The sequence below is a fragment of the Lutra lutra genome, chromosome 2, assembly GCF_902655055.1.
Source record: "Lutra lutra chromosome 2, mLutLut1.2, whole genome shotgun sequence".
Taxonomy (NCBI): Eukaryota; Metazoa; Chordata; class Mammalia; order Carnivora; family Mustelidae; genus Lutra; species Lutra lutra.
The window spans coordinates 82,052,533-82,076,280 of NC_062279.1; the positions used below are offsets into that span (position 1 = coordinate 82,052,533).

General features: G+C 41.9%; 1 protein-coding gene across 2 annotated transcripts in view; it reads left to right on the forward strand.

The window, feature by feature from the left end:
• The first annotated feature begins 412 nt into the window (after nt 1-412).
• PDGFC (platelet derived growth factor C) overlaps nt 413-23,748 on the forward strand; it is a 204,280-nt gene continuing 180,944 nt past the window's right edge. The window contains exon 1 of one of the 2 annotated variants that reach the window (XM_047717817.1): nt 413-1,480. In XM_047717817.1, coding sequence (XP_047573773.1) covers nt 1,363-1,480 — 118 coding nt within the window. In that variant the 5' untranslated portion in view covers nt 413-1,362. The remainder of the gene's footprint in view (nt 1,481-23,748) is intronic. The other variant, XM_047717818.1, reaches the window with a different exon arrangement.

The following is a 23,748-nucleotide window of genomic DNA, read 5'->3' on the forward strand; positions in this document are numbered from 1 at the left end:
AGAGTTGCAGGAAGTTCTCCACTCAGTTTTGCGTTTGCAGTCCCCTTCGCCACCCATCTTGCTCTTTATTTGGGACTAGGGGCATCCTGGGGCGTGTGGGGGGGCGGTTAGGAAGGAAACCAGGGGTAGCTCTGGCTGCATTCCTAGCCTGGCCGTTTGGGTCCCGTCTGCGGGCGAGCCCCGCAGCACCCCTTGTCTGTGCCAGCACCTGTTGGACCGCCAGTTGGCGGCCGGAGTCGGCGCGAGCAGACGCGGCCCGGGGCTGCCCCTCCCAGAGGCGCCGACCCTCGCCTGCCCCTGCGGCCGCCCGCGGCAGAGCTGCTCAGCCTCCCCCGCTCGCCCCCCGCGCGCTCAGCCAGGGCTCTGCCCACGGCCCCCTCCTCCCGACCGCCGCCGGCTGGGGGAAGGTAGACGAGGGGAGGGACCAGCCGAAGCCTTGGGCCGCCGGCCTTCGCTTTCCACCCGGTGCCGAGACGCCGCGCGGAGCCCCGAGGTTTGCCCGGAGCCCGAGGCGTGGGGGGAGGGGACGGGATACGACCGGAGCCCCGCGGTGACCCCGAGCTGCCGAATTTCCCTCGGCTTCCAGGAGCGGGGGACGCACTCAAACAAGGTGAACTTTGGTCGCGGAAAACTCCAGCCAGGTGCCGGGATCCGCACCGCGGCGGTCGGGACCAGGCGCAGGCTGCGCGCCGGGCTGGGGAGCGGGAGCCCCGCGGCCTCCCTCCGCCCGCGCCCGGGGCGGCCTCGGCCCGGAGCCCCCTGGCCTCGCTCCGGCTCCGCGGCCCCCGGGACCAGCCGCGGCGCCCTAGCCTTGTTTCTTCCCCTCCCCCTTCGGGGGTGGGGGTGGGGCGGGGGAGAGGGGCGCCCGGAGAGCGCATCTATTGGCAGCTTTGTTATTGATCAGAAACTGCTCGCCGCCAACTTGGCTTCGAGGCTGGCTTCGCGCGACCCTTGAGTGTTCGCCTCTGTCCTGTCCCCCGAACTGACAGGTGCTCCCAGCAACTTGCTGGTGACTTCTCGCCGCTCCCCCGGCTCCCCCGCGTCCCCACCCCCTCTTTCCTCCCTCGTCTTCACCCCCACCCCCACCACTTCGGCACAGCTCAGGATTTGTTTAAACCTTGGGAAACTGGTTCAGGTCCAGGTTTTGCTTTGATCCTTTTCAAAAACTGGAGACACAGAAGAGGGCTCTAGGAAAAAGTTTTGGATGGGATTATGTGGAAACTACCCTGCGATTCTCTGCTGCCAGAGCAGGCTCGGCGCTTCCACCCCAGTGCAGCCTTCCCCTGGCGGCGGTGAAAGAGACTCAGGAGTCGCTGCTTCCAAAGTGCCCGCCGTGAGTGAGTTCTCGCCCCAGTCAGCCAAATGCTCCTCTTCGGGCTTCTCCTGCTGACATCTGCCCTGGCCGGCCAGAGACACGGGACTCAGGCTGAGTCCAACCTGAGTAGTAAATTCCAGTACTCCAGCAACAAGGAACAGAACGGTGAGTCTTTTGCCCCATTCTCCTCCTTCTTGTTTCTCGCTGTGTGTGTTACCTTGGCATTGTGCGTTGGTGTGTGATGTACACCACCCTGCGAGGGTATGATCGTCTCTCTATCCATGCAAATGCGCGCTGAGCTCATTGGCATGGACTTTAGGAGGTTACGCTAAGTTTGCAACCTCGGGAGCTGCCACAAAGCTGTAACAGGGCAACGTGAATGCCATTGCTGGCTCAGTTAGAGAGGACATTCTGGGAGCGATTGTGAACGTCAGTTCAAACGCACATTGCAGAACTTTTCCTTGCCAGAGTTATAAGTTCAGGAACTGCCTCGAAAAATGAATCCAGAATGAATGAGTCTTGGCACGTTTGACTTTACTCTGATTTTCTTTTTCGGGGGGGGGGGGGAGGGTTTGAGGAAATGTACCAGCCACATTAATTGAAGCACTCAGAGTGGAAAGGCATCAATTAATCAGTAAGTAGATAGGAAATAGAGAGGTCAAGAGGCCGTGTGGACGTTTTTAGGGGGAGTTAAAAAATATATTTCTCTTGCGCTTTATTATTATTATTATTTTTTAAATGTGCCTTTGTACTCTGTAGCCCTTACCTTTCTGGTCTGTGTTTTTATATGTGTTGGTGAATGACTGCTATTTTGTGTGTGCTGGAAACGACTTAATCCTGCATAGGAAATGAGAATTACTTTCAGCTTTCAAGTGTACCTGAAATGTTTAGAAAACTCTCAGATGCAAGTTCCCTTGGGCTGGGATTGCACAGAGCTGGAGAAAGGCTCCTTTCATAAAGCCAGGGCAGCTTCAGGGTGTGTAATTTGCTTAGCCTCTGAACCCCATATGATTTACATCATTCAATTTCTAAACTCTTTTTCTCTTGATCTACCATTATGAAGTCATTTTCGAGAATACTTTGTAAATAGAAATTTTATACTGCACATGAAACCACAATGTTAATGTAGGCTGTCTAAAATTAGAATATTAAATACCCTGTTTACAAGTGGTGGCTCTTAACGTTATTTGAAAAGAAATGTACATGTTTTTACTGCTTTGTAGACCATCTATTTAGAGTACAGGAATGCTGTCACTTTATGAACTGGGGGAAATGAACCGAAGCAGCATACCTAGAAAATCAGAATGGTGTGTGCTGTTTTTAAGTCACAGCAAACTTTTTCTTTATGTATTGGGGTCTTTACAGGCTTTGACTTTGAATTTAAGCTCTCTGAAGTGTTCATCCTTAAGAAAGCACAGAAAGTTTTAAAGAATAAAGATAGATTGAGGATTCCTGGGACACTTGTAGACATTATTTGTATGTGTGTTGTATGTGCAGCACATGCACATTATCACATTTATCAGCCAATATTAATGTAGTTACTTCTTACAACTTGCTAATGTGATGGCGTATGGCACCTGCAAGACGCTTGAGCTGCTGATCAAAGGGCAGCCTAGGGATCTATCTCTAATCACAGGAGTTGCCGAGGACTGGGGGAAAGTGATCAAAGGAGCCCCAGCACCAGCTGTACCCTGGCAGGAAACAGATCAGACCAACCTTTGTTCTTTTTCATGTAAAGTAAATGTCCAGTTCAAAATATTGCTTCTTACTAGACAAGCTTCTCCAGGATGACAATGCACAATATTCCTGGCTTCTGTCTTCTATATTTTATAGTTCCTGTGCCATTATCATTTCTCCCTCTGTGCTGTTTTATCAAACCTGTCCTGGCATCTGTCACCTTCTGAATCCCTTCGCTACTTGTGCCTCTGATTGTCATTCTTCCTTGTGACCCACCTACCGGTCATCACTTTGTAATGGGCCCCAGAGGTCTCATGTGGTCATTGGCCACTTTACTGAGCAGGTTCACACCCTCTGGAGAGGTGAGTTCATTAAGCCAGGCCACACACATTCTGTTACCAGGTTGGGCCATTTCCATTCCTAAGTTGCATGATGCTAAAAATAGCCTGGCTGTTTCCTAATCTGTGGGTAGAGGATTGAGCTATGTTTAGCTCTTGGGAGGGTTGGCAGCAGGAAGTAACTAGAGGTAGAGAACTACTCACCTTGTAGTTTTTAGCCTCAGGAGAAGTGGGACTTTCCAGCACTAGGGGGCAATATAGAGCTATTTTCCCCGCACATGCTCAGGTTGATTTTATGCTTCAGGGTTCCAAGCTTTGAGGATAACAGGTAGTTGACAAAGAAGATCCCCCTGGAATGTGAACAAATTTGCTGGAACTTCCTTTTCTTCGTCTTCTTTGGGGGGAGAGTTCAAATTTTCATTCCCTTAGGTGGTTTTTTTTTTTTTTTTTGCCCTCATAGTGAGCTTTGATGGATTTTTGATTGCCCTCTTCCAATTCTCAATTTTGATGATTGCCCAATTCTGGAAGTAAAAACCCTCCTGGAGATGCCACATAGAAATGTCATTGGCCCAGTGTGTGCATTGCATCATTTTATGAAAGGTCTTCTGAGTTCCAAATGTCCAAATTGATCTATTTATTGTGACTATAGGAACTCATTTGTGCTTTCAGAGGCCTCTCCCCAGTAAAACTGTCTTTTCCCTGGAATTCTAAATTCTCAGGTGTTGATGCAATCAGATCCTGAGGACTGCCTTATCTCAATATTAACTTGGTGCCCCAAGAGGTGTTATAAATAAATGGAAGTTGATTACTATAGCCAATGCTAGATATTTGGATTTAGGTTGGATCATGTGGAGGTGCCTCAGAATTCATTTTGGAGAATTCGTGTCATTTACGCTGCTGTCATTTGTTACCTGGTTTTCGACCTGAGAGTATATTGCAGTTCTTGCTACTTTGCTGTGAGAATAGCTTTGTCCTCCAATGTTATAAGTTACCTTTGTGTCCTTAATTCTTACCCTGACTTCTAACCCTGAAGTCTCACATGTAAAGCAAGGGTCTCCTGATGTACCTTAAAGGAGATAAAAAGATAAGAATGTTGACTTAAATAGGGTTTCTGGCCTATACTTCCTGTATGGCCATTGGAAAAATGACTGATACCTGCGTGCACTCACTCAGGGGAGAATGCTGGGTATGGAACCAGTAAGTTCTGAGATGGTTCTTCTATGTTGTAGGGGAAGGGATCTTATGCATCGAAAAACAAAGAGAAACAAAGCTTCCCTTATCAATTAAATATAGCCCAAATAGACACCCGATCACAAAGTTTTTGGAGGAAGGCCTCATCCACTTGGTGTCATTGGTGAGTGATTTTAATTTACCCATGGAGCTGAAATGTGCTTCTGGTTCTCATTTTCTTGAACCATTTTGAGATTGGTTAGGGTTATTAGGGTTATGCTTCTGAACATCATTTATTGTATGTGCTCTTTTCCTCAAGAACTTTCGTGGCCCATGGTCCTCTAGGAATGACTTTCTGAATATATGTATCTTGTGTTTGTAACTTCTCTCTCTCTTTCTCTTTTTTTTCTTTTCATGCCTGCTTGTTCCTCCTGCCCTTGCCCTGTGCCCGTATCTCACAAAGCTGTGTCTACTCCCCTACTCTTTCTAGGGGGATAGCTTCAAAGCTCTATTTCACTGAAAATGGATAATCGCAATCCTTAGAATGGTGTCCAAGAGTAAATAGGCTCTGACCCAGTGCTGAAGGGACTTCCTGCGTGTTAGTCTGTAAGTTGTAGTGCATGACCTTTGTGACATTTATTTTTGTTGTTTAGAGGCTTTTTTTTTTTTTTAAGAACTTCCTCCTTGTTCTCTGCTCTGTTTGAGACTATTGAGGAAGTTGAAGAAGTAAAGTGCCATTATGTAATGATGAATATTGTTTTTCACAATTGGTGACAAAAATGCCCCATTCTATATTTTGGTAACATTCCCTTTCTACCAGTTGTCTTTTGCAGTTTATCTGATGTATTTTACATTTACCTCCAAAAGGTGTTTGGGTCTGTCAGAAGCTTTAGGGACTTGTATATTATTTGTTAAATAGTTTGAAATAGAGGCCACAGTCTGACGCTAGAAGTTCCCCAGTGGTGGCGTTTTGTAGAGCTCCTTCTTGGACACCAAAATCTTAACTTTGTCTATTCTTATCTCATCCTTCCTGGCACTTATTTTTTTATAGATCTTCTTTATAGTCTCTTCTACTTCATGTTTTTTTCAATCTTTATAGTGCTAAAATTCCGTCTTATCTACAACCTACACACTTTTTATAGAAACAGAATTCTAATCATAATGTGATGTGTGTTAAGTAAATAAAAATTGAATCAATGCATTCATAATGTTCATACTCCCCCCCCAAAATGTTTCCAAAATTGCTAAAATGTTCTCTATAGATTTCTATTTGTGTTAACCAAAATGGTTATAAAATTCCCTTTATTTACTTCATCTAATTTTGGTGTTTCTGATTGTTTTATTTGTAAATACCATATGTAGCCAGAATATCTCTATACAATGCTGTATAATTTCTATATTACTCATTTATTAAAGAACAGTTTTCCTGTGTTATTTTTCACTACCCTTGTCTCCAACTGCATTTTTTGTTTGTTTGTTTTGTTTTTGTTTTTGTGTTTTGAATCTCTCTTATTTCCTAACGACACCTCTAGTGGTTGATTTTTAGTTGATATATTCCAGTACTACCATACAGATTGTTAAAATATTGAAATATTTCTAATGGGTTGGGAAGGAGCCAGTGCTATCCTTGTAGGACAAATTAACTATCTATGAATCAGAACTACGAGGTTAATATTTCACATAGCTCAGAACCTTTAGAATACCACTGGAACCCTGCTGGCCTCCTTCCTGATTGATCATTGTGCCTGCCATATTGATTGTTAGCCATCTTCACACTCTTAGGTACTGACCATTTCAGTCATATTGGAGATCCAACTCTTCTCTCTTCTCTTCCCTGCTGGGCAGCTGAGGCCAAGCTGAGGCCAAGCTGAGGCCAAGCTGAGGCCAAGCTGAGGCTTGAAGGACCTGGAGTAAGGAAAGGATATGACCTTTTTTAAAAACGTCCTTTTTGCAGCTTCTTGTGTTCTACCTCATCAAGGGTTGGGGCGTGGGGAGTGAGATGAAGCAGGGGGACATGACACACATGGTATGGGATTGTAACCTCACTTGGTGGTGGTAGTTTCCGTTGACAACCCTGATCAGCTGCTTGAGCCTGAGTAGCCTCTTCCTGTCTTCTAAATTAAATGGATCATCTTCTCATGGAGTCTTGTTCTGCCCACTTAATCTGAATTAACCAGCCTCACTATCACATCAAGGTGTTAATTAAATGCATAGTACTTATTATCACTTTTTGATATTCTTCTTGGTATTGATCAATGGAGTACTTGTAAACCCACCCCCCCACCACCCCCAGAGTATGTAAGCTCCCGGAGAGTATGGACCTTGACTGAGTTCCTCTTTGTGGGAGCTTTAGCACCTGGAATGGGATTACATGTATGTGCTCCATAATTTTTTGTTGGATGGTTCTGGATTAGAGTAAGTCTCTGGTGTTGACTCTAATAGTAGGCCATCTATGCAGGTGTCTTTTTGATCTTGGAAATTCCACATTATTATTATGTAAAAAATTCCACATTATTTTACATTTTTCACAAAAAGATAAACTTGTTTATTTATTGGTTGTGACGCCAGTCGAAGTACTACCTTACCATCTTGGTTAATATACCATGTTACCAGGTGAGCATGTGGGTAGGTTTCCTAGAACTAGTGCTAGTTACTTTCTTAAAAGTGCCATTTCTGTGCATACCTCTGTATTTCCCAAAGACGGGGTGCTGTGTGATGTGGACAAAGGATCTGAAGAATGGTGAATTTGGCATGGCTGAGAGGCCTCCGAAAGAAGTGTGCTTTCCATCTTCTGCTTGTGGCTCACAGATGCAAAGGCTAGACCTGAGCAATAAATATGGTGCACAGAATGTTAGGACTGGACAGCTCCTGAGAGCCTGTCCTCACAGATGTGTGAAGGGAGACCTGAAGAGCTAAGTGACTTTGTCTAGGCCACTGTTGAGTGCAACAGTATTAAACTGGTAGTGTGGTGATGTAATTTTCCTTACATAAAGAATCAACTGCGCAAATGGAATTCTAGTTTTAACATTCTTTTAACCATTCTTTATTATTTTAGAGGGTTGCATGCTTTGTGGGTTGTAAAGGAAGACGGGACAGCCTTGATCCTAAAACACAGCTTACAAGAATATTAAGGAGAACTTTAATCTCGAAATAATCACATTCATTAAATACAGGAGATAATCTGGCTAACGTATATTGTTTCTATTGGAGTAGAAATCTGATAATTTGGGAAATAACTTGAGACACTACCTTCAGAATTGTTACTACTACATATCCAGACTTAATTTTAAGCAGATGTACTAGGTCCATAGATGGATGATGTTCATTCCATTATTTTGGTTTATCAATTAATAGTGATGAAGAGGATGGTTGATGTTGGAATGCTTGGTTCCACAAGGCAGGTTTTTAAAAAAACAATAATTTTAAATATTTCATTTAGCAGGATATCTCACTGGTAAAAGTACCATAGGAATGAATAAATGAGCATGGCTTAGTGGGCTTTCAAAGCACAACCTGTTATTCTTTGAATGGATTTAATGAGTGATTTTAATTTTTATTTACATTTTAATATATACAACATTCTTTTCAGAAGTTCATATTTCTCTCAAAATTCAAGAACATCAGGAAGTAAATTAATAGCTGTGGACTTGAATGGCTTGCCTAAAATAGGATTAGATGACCCACATTTTATTTGTGAAGTTTCTAAATCTGAGAACAAAAGGAGCTAAAAATTTTAAAGCAGAGTTATACTAAGTAGGCTTATCATTAAAGTCAGGTTATTAAGAATGATATTTTTTTGGTAGCATCAGCTCATTTTGCCTTTTACTTCATGAAAATACATGCTACATTGAGCTTAGCGAGTTCTGTCACCTGACTTCAGATTAGATGTCATAAGCCATCTTCAAGCAGTTATTTCCAGTCCCCTGGTGACTGAGCAGCATCTTTCCTGGACATTTGACCTTTGTCTAGGGCAAACCATCTCTGCCAGGCTGGCCTCACTAATTTTGCCTTCTTGTCAAAATATGATTTTTTTTTTTTTTACTTCACTTTTACCTTATTGGCTAGTAGTTGAGCCATTTTTCAGTCAAATGAGGTGTGTTTAGGGCTGTTGCAGGGAGTGGAGGGTGGAGGGTGGAGGGTCTGTCTGAGGGAAACCAACATCACCAAACAGCACGAGGTACATCGGTGGTGAGTGCGAGGATACAGATTTGCAGTGCTGCTGAGTGTCCTGATAAGAGAGCAGTTAGAGCTCTCAGGAGAGACACAGGAAAAGCAGTATTTGGGTGCATTCTTTGTGGGTGGGTAGATGGGTCTATGGATCTCTCCATGAATCTCTGGTTTTGTAAGGCTTAATAATGACACCCTGTGAGCACGTATTAGTTGGCACACGTGTGCTCAGTGTTTGCAGACAATATGTAGCTTATCTTTATAACCTCCCCATAAGTTATGAGGAAAAACACCAAGGCTTCACTAGCTAAGTAGCTTAGCCAAGGTCTCATAGCTGGTAAATGTTTGGACCTGGGTCTGACTCCAAGCCAGGACTCAGAGTCACATGCTTCTTCCTTCGTGAGTTAAATGGTCTAATGTTTTATTAGAACATTGCTTTTATTCAGCAAATATTTATAAGCATCTGCTCTTAGCTGAGCTCTGCACTAGGTGCTGGGTACACACAGAATAAGTTACAGTTCTGCCCTTGAGAAGCTCTGTCCAAGAACGAGGACAGATCCTTCTTTTTTCTCACAGTCTAGTAATGCCGTGCTCAAAGTGCTATGGGATCATGGGCTGCTTTACTTCACCTCAAAAATTCTCTGTTGATTCGCTAAGTGGTAGATTCCGCCTGGAAGTGAAGTGCAAGTAGGAAAGTTCCCACAGGGCAGGTGACATGTTTGCAGTGGGTCTGGGACAGGAAAAGAGACCATTCTAGGCCAAGGAAACAGCCTGCACAAAAGAATGCAGGCAGGGAAAGGCATATCCCATGGGAGACAAAAAGAGTCTGGTGCTGAATGTGAGTAGAGGAAAGAAAAGAGTGGAAAGGTGTCCTGGTTGTGTATGTGCAAAGACCCTGATGCCGTTCGCAGTGTGCTTTGCGCAGTTTGCACTTAACACACAGGATAAAAGAGAAGGTTGTCTCTCTGTTTCAGAGCTGGTGAAAACCCTTCATTTTCAGTTATTTTCGAAGCAGACATGTGGTAGCAGTTCTGCTTTGGGGTGTGTAGCTGACTGCTTATTGTTACAGTTTTGTCCCAGTCATTAGGCGTGTTTGGCCACTCTGAATTGGCGAGAAGGGCAGCCTGTACAGCCTCAGTTACACTCACATAAGCTAAGCCTGTGTCCACACTACTCTCTATTGCCTCCTTTATGTAAACAAAGAGCTGTTTTCACACTTCATTCACAAAATGGATGGCCTGCGGAATGAGGCTGGGTGAGGGATCAGGAGATTGTGGTAAAAGGAAAGCAGCTTCCAGCACACTGAATTAGTGTAATGAAGCTATTCCGTTGCAGGAGGCAAAGAAAACAGCCTTCACACTTTGAAGGGAAAGGCTTTCCAGTCTTGTGGAAAATGAATTCCTATGAGATTCCTCTACATTGAGTAACTGCATCATTTCTCTAGTGAGGCTCAGTCTGGGGGCCCCTGGTAGACAGCGCTACAAATATTTTGTGGTTTTTATAAGGACCTGAAAAGAATGAGTTTTCTTGGTGGATGTGCTTTCTGGATGACATGCCACTTTTTTGAAGCTATGCTTTTTGCATTCTAGGAAAGCCTTGTTTGTGAGGGGACACTATTTTAGGCTTTTCAACATTTGCAAGATGGAGATAGGCTTCCATGTTTTAATATGCCCAGCTGGCCATTGCACCTGCCTTTTGAGTCACTACAGAGATCAGAAACCATTAACAACAGAAGCTGGACTTATGTGGTACTTATCCCATGTTGTTTCTGGAAGTTATTTTTGCTGGGTATTTATAAGGACATCTGTCTTTTAAAGAGTACTATTACTTACCCCCCCTTTTTTTTTCCACGAAGGAATAAATCACAGCTTGTTTTCCATACTGCCACACACATTCATAGTCTGAGGTGATTAGAAATGCAAATTAAGAGTCATTAAAACATTATAATTTCTTTTCCTGTGGCATCAGGCGACATTTAACATCAATGTACTAAGAAGGAACATTTGCTTAAAATGTGATTAAGATGTGAGCAGATGAGAAGAAAGAAATATTCAGTTTCTTACTGGAAATTTCTAATTGGGTTTGGGAATAAGAGGAACCTGCAGTATTCCTTTCTGATTTATCCTCCTTTAAATTGGAGACAGAACAAGTAGGGTGCACACAGTTTAAGAACACAGTAAAACACAGTAGCTTCTGACGTTTTCAAATTACTCTATGGAAATATATACTAAAGTCTACTTCTTACTAGAGTGTGATGTACCATTGAATTACCCAAAAGACAGATTAAATTCAGCTGTATTCCTTGTAGTGATTCTTGGGTATGTAAACACTATGAAAACAAGAAAAAAAAAAATCAGACAATGTAAGTATGAAAGGCATTGATCTGCACACCCAGAGGTAGAGATAGGGTGGGCCGGATGCAGATCTCCTCTACTGGAACTATGTTTATGTTGTAGGTAATAAAAGGTACTGGCTTCCTATTAAAGAAGTAGCAATGTCTCTGTAAGTATGCATTTTGTTCCTGACTTCACTTTTATTTATAAACAAAAGTACACTCTATTTCTGGAGTCTACATGAAAATGAATCGCCTCTACGAAAGGAGAGACCAAAGCTCAGAGTGTTCTTAAAGTTTCAGATGCAGTTTTATGTGTATTGGAGTTATATATAAAGGCTCAACTGTATCTTTACTTTGTGTTACTAACTGCAGTCAAAACTGTTTGGCTGTTTCTGGAAAAACCAACAGTCCAACAATAGCAGGTGTTTCCCAGGTCAAAACCTGGCTCATCTATTCAGAGATTGACAGAGTCTAGCTACCTAACTGATAAATGCTAAACCTTGAAACAGTAGTTTTAATCAGTTTTCCTGTGAATGTTAGCAGGCTTGAGATTTGTAAGCAAGAAGAATGTGAAATTAGCAATCAAATAATCTCCATTTTTATTTTTTAGAAAAACTTTTCTTCGCAGTATAAAATTTATCTTTAATCTGTGCTGATAACTTTTAATAGGCATCAGTTGGGTACCCCATTAAACTAACTGCTTTAAAATGGTTTCCCTTTAGAACTAACATTTGCATCCTAGGAAATCAATTGGAGTGTATGGATTTCACATTTCCCTTGCAATCTTCCTTTACAAGCATTTCTGAATGACCGACCTACCATAGCAAAACACTCAGAGGTGCAAATCTTCTGGAAGAAGTGCAAATGCCACAGTTTTACTTGGAAAAATGGAAAAAAAAAAAAAAAAGACTTATTTAATATATCTGCCAAGCCTTTAAAACTGCAGAAAGCACGGAAATACTTTTGGTATATAGGAATGTGTGGTGTTTCCACACTACAAACATTGTTTTGAAAATTTCCCCGGTAGTGGTGAATTATATGAGACCACGTCCATCTAAGGAGAGCTTGTTTAACTGGCTTGTGGTTCTGGGGCTCACTCAAACACTCTTAAACAAAATAAAGGGAATGGATGTAATAACTTCTTTATGGAAAGGCCATAAAAAGGTACAGGGCCATGTAAACAAATTGGGTCATTTACTAGATGTTTTAAGTGATAGATTTGCAATCCCTATTCAGGGGTGTGTATTAGGTTTTATAGGACTGTGACCATATTCTACTCTAAAAATGGAAATGCGTGCTTATCTTTTGTTTATTTGTTTGTTTTAATTTAGTGCATGGAAACCCATTATTCCCATGTTATACTGTACTTTGAAAACATAAGATTTTGAGCACTTGTGTTTATAAAGTTTGTTCTAGTTTGGAAAAATGATTAGAGACCCATGAGTGAAAAGTCGAATTGACCTGTTTTTTTGGTAGCACTGGTTTCCGTTCAAGGAAAATAAGAAGATTGAAATTGAAATTTTCCTTCTGGGCTCAGACATGTCTAAACTAATTGTAAAATAATTGTTCTGGCTTACAAGAGTAGACTCATAACTACGACTATGTAAAGTAGAAATTCAACAACAGTTATGATTTACAGTGACTGTAACTCTGCCAATCTTGTAATAAAACCGCTATTATAACCAACCTACTGTGACATTCATTTGTCTTGAGACGTTGGTTAAAAAAAAAAAAAAGTCCTTTCCCAAGTTGTCTCGCTTCAGAGAGCCACTTTATTACATTAGGATATTAATTCACCTTCTCTGAAATGGGTATGAGGGTTGCGCCAGAACAGTCCCGCGAAGGGAGGGTGTGGGTGGGAATGGAAGCATGCGTGGTGCCCTGCATTGTGGTGGTGACCAGTGGCAGTGGCAGTTGAAGTGAGGAAAGGAAATGGAATAATTTCTATGTTGATTCCGTAACATTTATGCATTCTGTAACTTCTCTCAATCAGGGTTGGCTCACTTTGCCTTAAAGGAAGTAGATTGTGTAAGGAACCTCAGTAAAACTCAATGAGCCTTTCTCAGTTTTGAAAACCGATGGCATCATAGCACCCTGGCAACTTTGCAGCCTTACTGCTGGAAGTTTGGCAGCAGAAATAACTGCTCCGGCTTCACGAGCCTTAAAAAACAAGGGACAATGGTGGATATTATAGTTTCTTTGTAATTTGTGACTTGCTATTCCTTTTTTTTTTTTTTTATGAGTAGCTTAGGGCTAGATGGCCTTAAGTCTACAAAAAACCTAAACTCTGTCTTTTTTTTTTTTTTTAAAGATTTTATTTATTTATTTGACAGACAGAGATCACAAGTAGGCAGAGAGGCAGGCAGAGAGAGAGAGGAAGGGAAGCAGGCTCCCTGCTGAGCAGAGAGCCCAATGCGGGGCTCGATCCCAGGACCCTGAGATCATGACCTGAGCCGAAGGCAGCGGCTTAACCCACTGAGCCACCCAGGCGCCCCTAAACTCTGTCTTTCAATTGGATTCTGTGAAACCTTAAAAACAATAATTCACATCTTTTTGCCTTAGTTACCCATTCACCCCTTTTATCTAGCACACAGTTCTGGGTGGTTACATGCTACCTAAATAAAAACTCTTTGTATGGAGGTGTTTACCACAGAGTGACACGAGTACCTGGCTGGCACCGTGAGGCATGGCGGGGGATGTGACACTGAATTGGACTCCGTCACTGCCTTTAAGTAGTTTATAGTGAAGTGGGGAGAGAAGACATGGAGCGGGCTGGAATACAGAATGAAATACAGTGCTTGGTGGGAATCGAGGGAAAAGCAAAATCATTTTCAGCGGAGACATTAGAAAACACTCAGGAAAATTGTCAGGGTAGACTTCCGCTTTGAGCAAAAAGTGCCTGGAAAGATGAGTGTCCTGTGTTGCCTGCAGAATGGAGGGTCCTGTGGAGTGGACTGTAGGAGGAGGGAGCCTGCTGTAAGTAGGGACGAGGAAGGGAGTCTGGGAAACCCATGCAGTCAGTCCAATGCGATTTGTTCTGACTGAGACTTTAGAAATAGATTCAGTGGACAGGTGACTAGAAGTAAGTGACACGAAAGGAGGGTCACTGATGTACCACTTAGGCTTGACTAACTAGGAGAGCGATTCTGCCCATTTCAGTATAGACGCCATTGTCGGCCCTCCCACCCGGAGATGCGGGAAGCCACATTATAGATGAAATCTGAGTCGTCGTGGAGTAAAGCAGGTAGAGACAAAGTGAAGGTTGCTGAAAAGTGAATAATTCAGTTTGAAGGAAAAGGAAATCCCACATATTTGGCCCAGAGCCATGAAGAGGAGGCAGGCGTAAAGAGAGGGAGAAACGAGAGAGAGAAATGACAGAAAACAGTGGGAGGTGGGGAGGGAGAAGAACCTTAAGGCAGATGGAGGATGGTGCCAAGGAAGGAGAGAGAAAAGTCAAAGAAATTGGCCTACAGGATAAAAGACAGCACAGTTTCAAGACAACGGGCATCGATGAGTAAACAGCTCCTGATGTTTTTCAGTGTTGACCAAAAACAAGAATAAGAACAACAAACCCCTTCTTTCTAATGTGGGGTATGGGACATGGGAGGAAGAATGGTGATGGACTTCAGTGAAGAAGTGAGATGTAAGGTTTTTAAGGCTTTGGAGCAACTTAGTTATGAGAGAAGCAGGTAATGAAGAGACTTCAGAATGGAGAGAAACAAAGAGGAAAGAAGCAGGTTTGTTTACTTGTTTGTTTGGGTTCAAGAAAGATCCAGAGGAGCTGAAAAGGTTCAGTGTGTAACAAGAGAGAAGACTTCTGGGCTGGAAATGTCCTTCAGTTGCTGATGGAAACCAGGAGAAAAGGAGGTAGAGCATTAGGCGGTATGTCCAATTATTGCCTAAAGAGCGGGAGCGTCCCTGGCAGAGAAGTAGGAATTAAATTTTGGAGGAAGTGAGCCTTGAAACATATTTTGACCAAGTGGGAAAGTGCCAAGAGATTCAGGAAAAATGGCAGCCATGGCTCCCTGCCAGTGGGAAGTCCCAATCCGTATATGCTAGCGCTGCCTAATGTCTCAAGTAGAAATATTGAGAACACGAGAGGCAAAATAACAAAAGATGTTTTTGCTGGGTCAGTCCACCTGGAGGATGACGGGATGGTAAGTTTTGGGGTATGGTGATGGAGGAAGAGTGGGGTCGGAGGGCAGAGATTTATGTGTGCGCTAACAAACAGGAGTGGATGGGGAAGGGAGTGACCTGTGGAAGAATGTGTGTTAAAAAGACACACCTAAACCAGAGTTAGTAGGGACTTTTAACCAGTCACAGAGCTGCACAGATGTCAAAAACAATCAGGGACATTCAAGTTAAACGATCACTTTAATGCCCCTTACGTTACCTTTCTCGGCCTGATGCCCCTCAGGTGTGCCCTTAAAAATCATAAAAAGTCAGGGGAAACCTCTGCATGCCTCTGGGATCTCTACTGTGGAAGCTCTAGCATCTGTTGCAAGCACTACACGGGGTTTTTGTTTTGTTTTGTTTTGTTTTTTTAAAGATTTTATTTATTTATTTGACAGACAGAGATCACAAGTAGACAGAGGCAGGCAGAGAGAGAGAGAGGGAGGGAAACAGGCACCCTGCTGAGCAGAGAGCCCGATGTGGGACTCGATCCCAGGACCCTGAGATCATGACCTGAGCTGAAGGCAGCAGCTTAATCCACTGAGCCACCCAGGCGCCCCTTTTGTTTTGTTTTTAAAGATTTTATTTATTATTAGAGGGAGAAAGAGAGAGTGAGAGAGAGCATGAAAAAGGGAGGAATGGGAGAAGCAGGCTCCCCGTGAGCAGGGAGCCCGATGCAGGGCTCAATCCCAGGACCCGAGGGTCATGACCTGATCCGAAGGCTGATGCTTAACAACTGAGCCATCCAGGCACCCCATTTTGTTTTGTTTTTAACAGCTATTAAAGACACCTAGAAAACTGTTGGAGGTGGGTTCAAGTGATGGCAATTGTTTGCTCAAGAGAAGATTATACCTCCATATGTGTATTCTCCTCTCCCCAAAGAGGCTGTGTTCTGAACACATTTGCAGGGTAAGGATTGTGTATGCTTCTATCACGGGGAATCTTTTATGTTCCAGTAATCATTGGCAATGGGTACTTAGATTTGGTTTGTTGAATAACCATGACTATAGAACTTTGATCAAAATACTTCATTTTTGTTTCTCCTGAATTTTATTGAGCAGAGAAATCTTCCCCTATCCCAGGATGGGTATTTCTGCAAGACATGGTTTTTCAGCTCACCCTTAAGAGATACTGAGTTCTAGAGTGGTTTCCAAAGGAAGCAGCCTATGATTTAGAAGTAAGATGGTCCCGTCCTTTGGAAATTAAAACTCCAAATGTGACAGCTTTGGACTTCTTCACTGCCTACCCAGGCTGCTGAGTGGAGTTTGTCTGGGAAAGGAGTTGGGGTGGAGGGAGCAGGAGCCTTGACTTGTCTGAGGGATTCGGCATTCATGGAGCAGCAGGCCCTTTCATTTGAAAATCTTACTGTCTCTTTAGTGTTGCGGCCCTCGGTGTCATTCTAGCATCCAGTGACCCATCTGTTTTGAGGACTCCGTGTGTCTCATAGCTGGGCTTGCTCTCAGCTCTAAGTCTGAGAGTGCAACTTCAGATGCATAGTCTTTGTTCTGCTTAAATCTCATGCCTTCACAAGCATTTAAAATGTGTAATACAGAACATGAAACAAGCCCAGAATTATCATCAAGCTAATGAATGAAAACATTTCTATGTTTTCTTTAAAGATTTTATTTATTTATTTGTCAGAGAGAGATCACAAGTAGGCAGAGAGGCAGGCAGCGGCGGTCGGGGGGTGGGGGACGGGCTCCCTGCAGAGCAGAGAGCCCGATGCGGGGCTCGATCCCAGGACCCCGAGATCATGACCTGAGCTGAAGGCAGAGGCTTAACCCACTGAGCCACCCAGGTGCCCCAACATTTCTATTTTTGAATGAAGTAATTATCTTTATGTTTGTAATTTCTGCATTCTCATTGTCATCACCCCAGGTCAGGTGTGGATGACCTAGACTGTGACAAACATGTTCTTATTTTTCCTTAAAAGGCTTTTCCCATACCTGCCCACCACTGATGGATCAGACATTTGAGGTTGATGCAGAGTAATCGTCTTATAGTAGAGCTCTCCTTGTGTTTAATCAGTGCTTCTCAAACTTCACCTGGGGACCTTATTAAAACCTAGATCTGCTTTTGTGGCTGTTGGTGGGGCCAGAGAATTTGCATCTTAGCAAGCTTCCAGATGCTGCTGTTGCTGTTGCTGGGCTGAAGACCAGACTTGGAGTAACATGGGCCTGCTTGGGTGTTCTCAAGTCAGCTGTGATCTCACCTCAATTTTTCCAGTAAAAAGATTGCACAAAGCTGATCTCTCCTCACCACAGAGATGACTCCATGCCTCTGCCTTTGCAACTCTTTTAACCAAGAAGCCAATTCAATTCAGTAAACATCAAGTGCCTTGTGTTCCAGTTACCATGGCACATCCTGAAAACAGATAAACAAAATGTCGACAGTCAGTGTGGTTCTTCATCACTAGAGATATGCTTAGAACTCTAAAGGAACCCAGAGATGTTCCCTTTCTCATGAAAGGCTTCTCATGAGACCATCACTTGAGTTGGGTCTTGTAGGATAAGGAGAATTCCCTAGAAAGGAAGAGGGTTCTAGCAGAAGGCATAGACTTGTTAGAAAGCGAGAAGTCTATTGAAAAATCAGCTCTATTTGTTGGGAAATAAGACTGAAAAAATTATTCAGTGATTGTGAAGGACTCTGACACACGACAGAGAGTGTTTAGATGTTACATGACAGGTCCTTGGGAGAAAGCTCCATGCTTTCTGCACTAGCTCCTTAATGGTAGTAGTCTGTCTTTTCCTCCATTTTCGTGCTCTTATGTAACTATCCATTGAATGATCTGACTTGGGTTTTTTTTTTTTGTTTTTTTTTTTTGCTTTTTTGCTTTCAAAAAAAGAAAAGGTACATCAGGATGATTGTAAAATACAGAGAAGCTAGAGGTAAGAGTATTGGCAATAGTTAGCTATCCAATGATGAGTACATGGGCCAGTTACTGTGTGTGGGGAGATTGGAAGGGAAACCATTACCTTACCTCAGTCTGTGTGTTCAAAGCCGACATGTATTTAAGGTCAGCCCACCTGGTGCCTCCTCCATAAAGCTTTCAGTATCTCTCAGTCTGGCATGTTTACCTGGTCTTAACTCCCAGAATATTACAGAATTTATTGCTCTCTACCTTAAGTTCTAGTTCTGTATGTGTCTTTTTTCTCATGATCTTCAAGTGTCAGAAAGTAAAATGTTGACTAATCTTTAGCTCAGTGTCCCATTAGGTGGTAAGAGTTTTAGGTGAAGTGAAAACAGCCCACTTAGACCCAACACAGCCAGTTCTGTTGTAGTGTTGACATCTGGTCTCATAGGTCATCATTGATAGGCCCTAAAGAAGTCATATGCTTTATTTCACAACCGAGGGAGGTAACTGATGTCTGGCTTCATTTTGAGGAACTAAAAGGGGATACACTGAAAGGCTTCTTCATCTTTCTGCTTAGACAGAGTAAAATGAATGTGCAAAGAACCTTATTAGCAAAATTATAGTGATGACTGCTTAGAATGTTATTTCCTCAACAAGAAAAAGAAATGTATCATTTCCAGGAAAATTATTTTTAAACAGGGAACTTTGTGATTAACGTTTATTGCAATCAGTTTAAGAAAAGCATGACTATCAAAAGTCCATTTTCAATAGCTTTATCTAATTTTTGTTTTGAATTATTTCCTCCTTCTGTTCTTTGTAGTGAATGTGAGATTTATCCTCATGTGCTTTCTTATTTTCAGTTTGGTTTTCCTTTTTTTTTTTTTTTTTTTTGCTTTGGGGTTTTGAGATTGACAAATGTGATTTATCCCCTGGAAGGCAAAAATCTTGAAAAAGTCATTACTTCCAAAAATCGCTCAAAGAATGCACTTTTTTTTCTCTTGGAAATAAAGTCGAGTTTCTCAGCTCTGATCATATGAGATTATGGGCAAGTAGTCCTTAGTTCTGGCATGTGGACAAAACAGAAGCAGCCCCTGGAGAGAGAGAGTTCAAAATTCATGGCAGTAAGCACATGTTCAGTATGCCAGTATTTATGGTGTCACAACCAAATTAAAACCATACCCTCTGCTATTTACATAAGCACGGTACCCAGACTGCATAGGGCTGTGCCCACGTTCCTCAGTGGACTTAAGGCAAGAGAATTGTTCGGGACTCTTGGAGACCAGACTATTTATTTTCACATTCATTTTATTTGTCTCTGTGAGGGAGAGTGAATTGTCTTCACTTATATTCATTTTGCAGTCATCCAGAATTAGCTGGGGTGAGGACTGGCTTTGTGCTTCCACATGCAGTGAATTCAAGCCGTTGCCTCCTGGTCTTCTTAGTTCCCATGCTAGGGGGGTGAGATGTGTCGGTTACTGACAGTGAACACTGATTGCTTCCTAGGTAGATGGGTAATTCTCAATCTTTCATTTCTAGTGTCTTATTCATGCTATTAGACAACTGGGGTTTCACCCATTTGGAAAAAAAAATAAACAGATAGACATACTTTTGGTGAGAAGATGCCTTTTTATAGCAATTTTTAAAGTAATACCATCTGGCAAGATTTTTAAGAACAGTAAAGTTTCAGAAGCATTGTTGAATATACATCTCATTTCTCTACTTCTACAAGACAAAGATACCTAGAAATTTAAATTATGACACATGATATACTCACACAGCGATGTGAGGGATGAAGATAATACAAAAGCTACAGAGAGGAGCAGGTTTGGTAGGAAGTATATTTGCTGGTAGAATCATATTTGCTGATAGAGTGACATTTGAGTGCGAGTGCATTTTTTTTTTTTAAGATTTCATTTATTTATTCGTGAGAGAGAGAGGGAGACAGATAGAGAGAGAGAGCCCAAGCAGAGGGGAGCGAGAGGCAGAGGGACAAGCAGGCTCCCCACCGACAAGGAGCCCAACAAGAGACTCAACAGAGGACTCAATCCTAGGACCCTGGCACCATGAACTAAGCAGAGGCTTAACTGACTGAGCCATCCAGGTGTCCCAGAGTGTGAATGCATTCTTTTTTTTCTCTTTTTTTTTTTTTAAGATTATTTATCTGATAGAGAGAGAGAGAAAGATCACAAGTAGGCAGAGAGGCAGGCAGAGAGAGAGGGGGAAGCAGGCTCCCCGCTGAGCAGAGAGCCTAATTCAGGGTTCGATCCCAGGACCCTGAGATCATGACCTGAGCTGAAGGCAGAGGCTTTAACCCACTGAGCCACCCAGGCGCCCCTGTGAATGTATTCTTAATGACCCTTTTAAAAGTCCTAGATTCTTCCCACATTCCTTCCAATTCTACTTTAGTTGAGACTCTAGTCTAGGAAACAGTCTGGACAGGAACCCAGTTGCTGGGATGTCTTTAATAGGTTGGCTGTTTGGCTTTTTGGGAAATAGTCATATAACAGTCAAGTCATCAAGTGGAAGTTTTTCATGACTGGTGATTGCAAGTGACAATCTTTTGTGCAAGTTGGAAGGCTTTCTTATTTATAGGATAAAATAATTTTTTTTATGAGTAACCGTCATGTGAGCAAATGAAGCTTGACTATGTAAATCTTTCTTTAACGATGGGATAGAATCCAAGATATTTAAGAAGTTATTTTATTTTTTGAGTTCAGTAATTTAAACATTGTGCTTAGGCTCTTTTTTGGTACTCCAAACATTTATTATTAAGATTTCCTTTGGTGTTTCCTTAAAAAGACAAAATTCAGCATGTTTTCTTTGTGATTGTCTTAAACATACACAAAACAGAAAACAAACATTACTATTTTTTCAGACTAATTATTCAGTTGTTTTTATGCCCACAAATTTTTAAATGGTCACAGATTTTTCACTGATCTTTTCATGTGTTGTTTTGGTGCTAGAAAAAAAAATGTTTAAAACCTTTGTGTGTTTAAATCTGGGATTTAATGAGATTAATAAAAAATACCAAGGAAATGTCTTTGGTTGAGTATTAGAAAGTTGAGGAAGATTACTGGCTTTTGCAGTTCATTAGTGGGTCAATTTATTGAATGTTTAGTGGTAGGTATCTCATTTATCAGACAGTGCCTTAAGCACTGGGGAGAATTGGCCTATGTTGTTGACATTCTCGTCTTGCTGCCAAAATTGATTTTTCCATTTTGTCTGTGACTTAGGTCTTTGTACTGCAATAGATGCCAGGTTAAAGAATAGTTTCTATCTTAAAACATGATTGGATTGTTTTAGTGCTCTCAGTAATTTGGGTGAATAACAAAAAAATACACATTCATTCAAATGTTCTGGAAGATTTCTATTTGATTCTCTACATGATAATGAATATTGATATTAACCTCAGTGATAATTAACAATAAATATTACATTTCTCTAAGAAACTTGGCATTGTCATCGTACATCTGGGTATAATAACTAACCTGTAATTTAGGCTAACTCCATCATTATATTGTGACTCGAGATTCTTGGTTTCTGACTGTTTCATGATTCCTTTTCCATTTTATGGAAAATACCCTGTTTATTTAAGTGAAAAGAGGATGTTCACAAAATAAGCTATTGCGTAAAAGCTCTAGGAAAGGTTTCAATTATTTGAAGCGCCCAGTATTTTCAAATCCAGCAGATCCATCCATTTGCCTAAATATGTATGCCTTATGTTTTAAAAAGGACATTTTTTTTTGTTTTGTTTCGGTGTACGTATTAAGCAGGCTACACAGCACAAAAGCTAATGTAGCCAATCATGGTCATTTTGCTATTTTTTGGGAAGGAAGTCTGAAGCAGAAGAATATTCCTGGGGGAAAGATTTGTTTTTGTTTTTGTTTTTTTCTACCAATTTAGACATTTCACTGGCAGCCTCTTTGCCCCTAAAATTTATACTTGAAATGGCCCAGAGATTTTAAATGTGGAGCATTTTAGGGGCCTGAGTACATTTGTGGATTTAGGAATGATTTGCTTTGCTCCTTGGTGCAGTGAGTCTGCAGTAGAAAGCAAAGATTTTAATCTTTGCAAACAGATGCAGTGTGGATCTCCAGGCTCAGATTTTGGGTAAATTGAGAAAGACCTTTCTCTGGCTGGATTACACAAAACTAAGGTTGGCTGTGGTATAGAGGTAGGGGTTGCCTTCTTTTCATTATCATCTACCATTTGAATTGTAGTTGACAGGTTAGTATCATGATATGCAACATGAAAACCACTCAGCAGTCCCGGTTAACTTAGGCCCATTTGTTATAATGACATATCAGTTGACATTTCTATTTATTTTTTTGCCAGTTTTTATCGATTTCTAAATTTTGCATTTCATGAAATTGTAAAGTCATCTAGCAATTCAACAATTAGAAACATTTCCAAGATCTATGTATTTGTGAATGTAAGTAGGATTTTTCCAACTCAGCATTGCTTTTTAAATGTCTTATTGAATTGTAGGTGAGGGGGAAAAAGGCAAAAACAAAAACAAAAAAAACCCCAAACAAAACTTTTCTTCTACCCTTTTAGGTTCTGCTATGTGTGAATTAAACTGACAAAAGACAGACTGATAGGAAAAAAGGCATACAGATTTTGTTAATATTTTAAATATTATGTGCACAAGGGCTCTACAGAAAGGAGTGAAAAACCCAAAGTAACAGTTAGACTTGGGACTTGTATACCATTTTAGCAAAGGGCTTTAAATTGTGGGAAAATTTATTGGCTGGGAACTCTATGGGGGAGGGTACACCTGGCTGGCTCAGTCGGTGGAGCATGTGACTCTTGACCTTGGGGTTGTAAATTCAGGCTTGCCAATTGAGTGTGGAGATCACTTAAAAATAAAATCTTAAAAAAAAAAAAAAAGAAAGAAGTTTGTGGGGGAAGCTAATAGGAGATAAGGTTCTTTTAGTCAGATCTGTTTATGCAGACTCATCTCTCTGTCTCCCATGATGAGGGCACCTCTCCTCACCCTGGTATTGGAAAGGGCGTTTGGGGCTAGTTTATGCCACCTTTACAAAAGCAAATTTATGCTCTGATTTTAGGCAGTTAAGGGGAGGGCAGAGAACTTTTCCTACATTTGTTGACTCTCAGTTGCCTTGGGCTCAAAATAATCTTCCTGCCAAAGCGGCATATTTTGGGGTGGCATATTCTGTATCCCTTTGTAACTGTGGGATATAACACTTGACTTTTTCTAGCGGCACGTATGGCCTGGGAAAAGGGACATATTGGGTGCTAGAGGTGGGTGGGGATGCTGGTGCTCCTGTGCCTCTGAGCAGAGTTACTTTTATTTTCTGATTGGCTCCAAAAGTTGCTTCTATTTTCTGATCCACTCCTTCTTTTCCTGGAGGTAAAGCTGAAAGTTACAAACAATGTATCTTCTGCCAGGACTGGATCTATACCATCTCAGATATTTCCTCAAACATGGTAGGGAGGAGGGGCAGGGAGAAGCAGTTCTACATCCTCATTTGTGGCATTCTTGATTTCCGTAGAAAATCAGAGGTCATTCTAGTAATACCCCGTTAGGAAATGTGAAGTGTTATGACTCATTTTATTTTGGCTTTGCAAAGTATAGAAAATTTCTTGGCTAGGAATTCCTTTTCAGACTGCCAGTCCTCCCCAACAATTCTGAATAGGTAGTTCTCTCTTTGCACATTCTTCTGGGTTTAACTGCTGTGTAACCTCCTAACCCCTC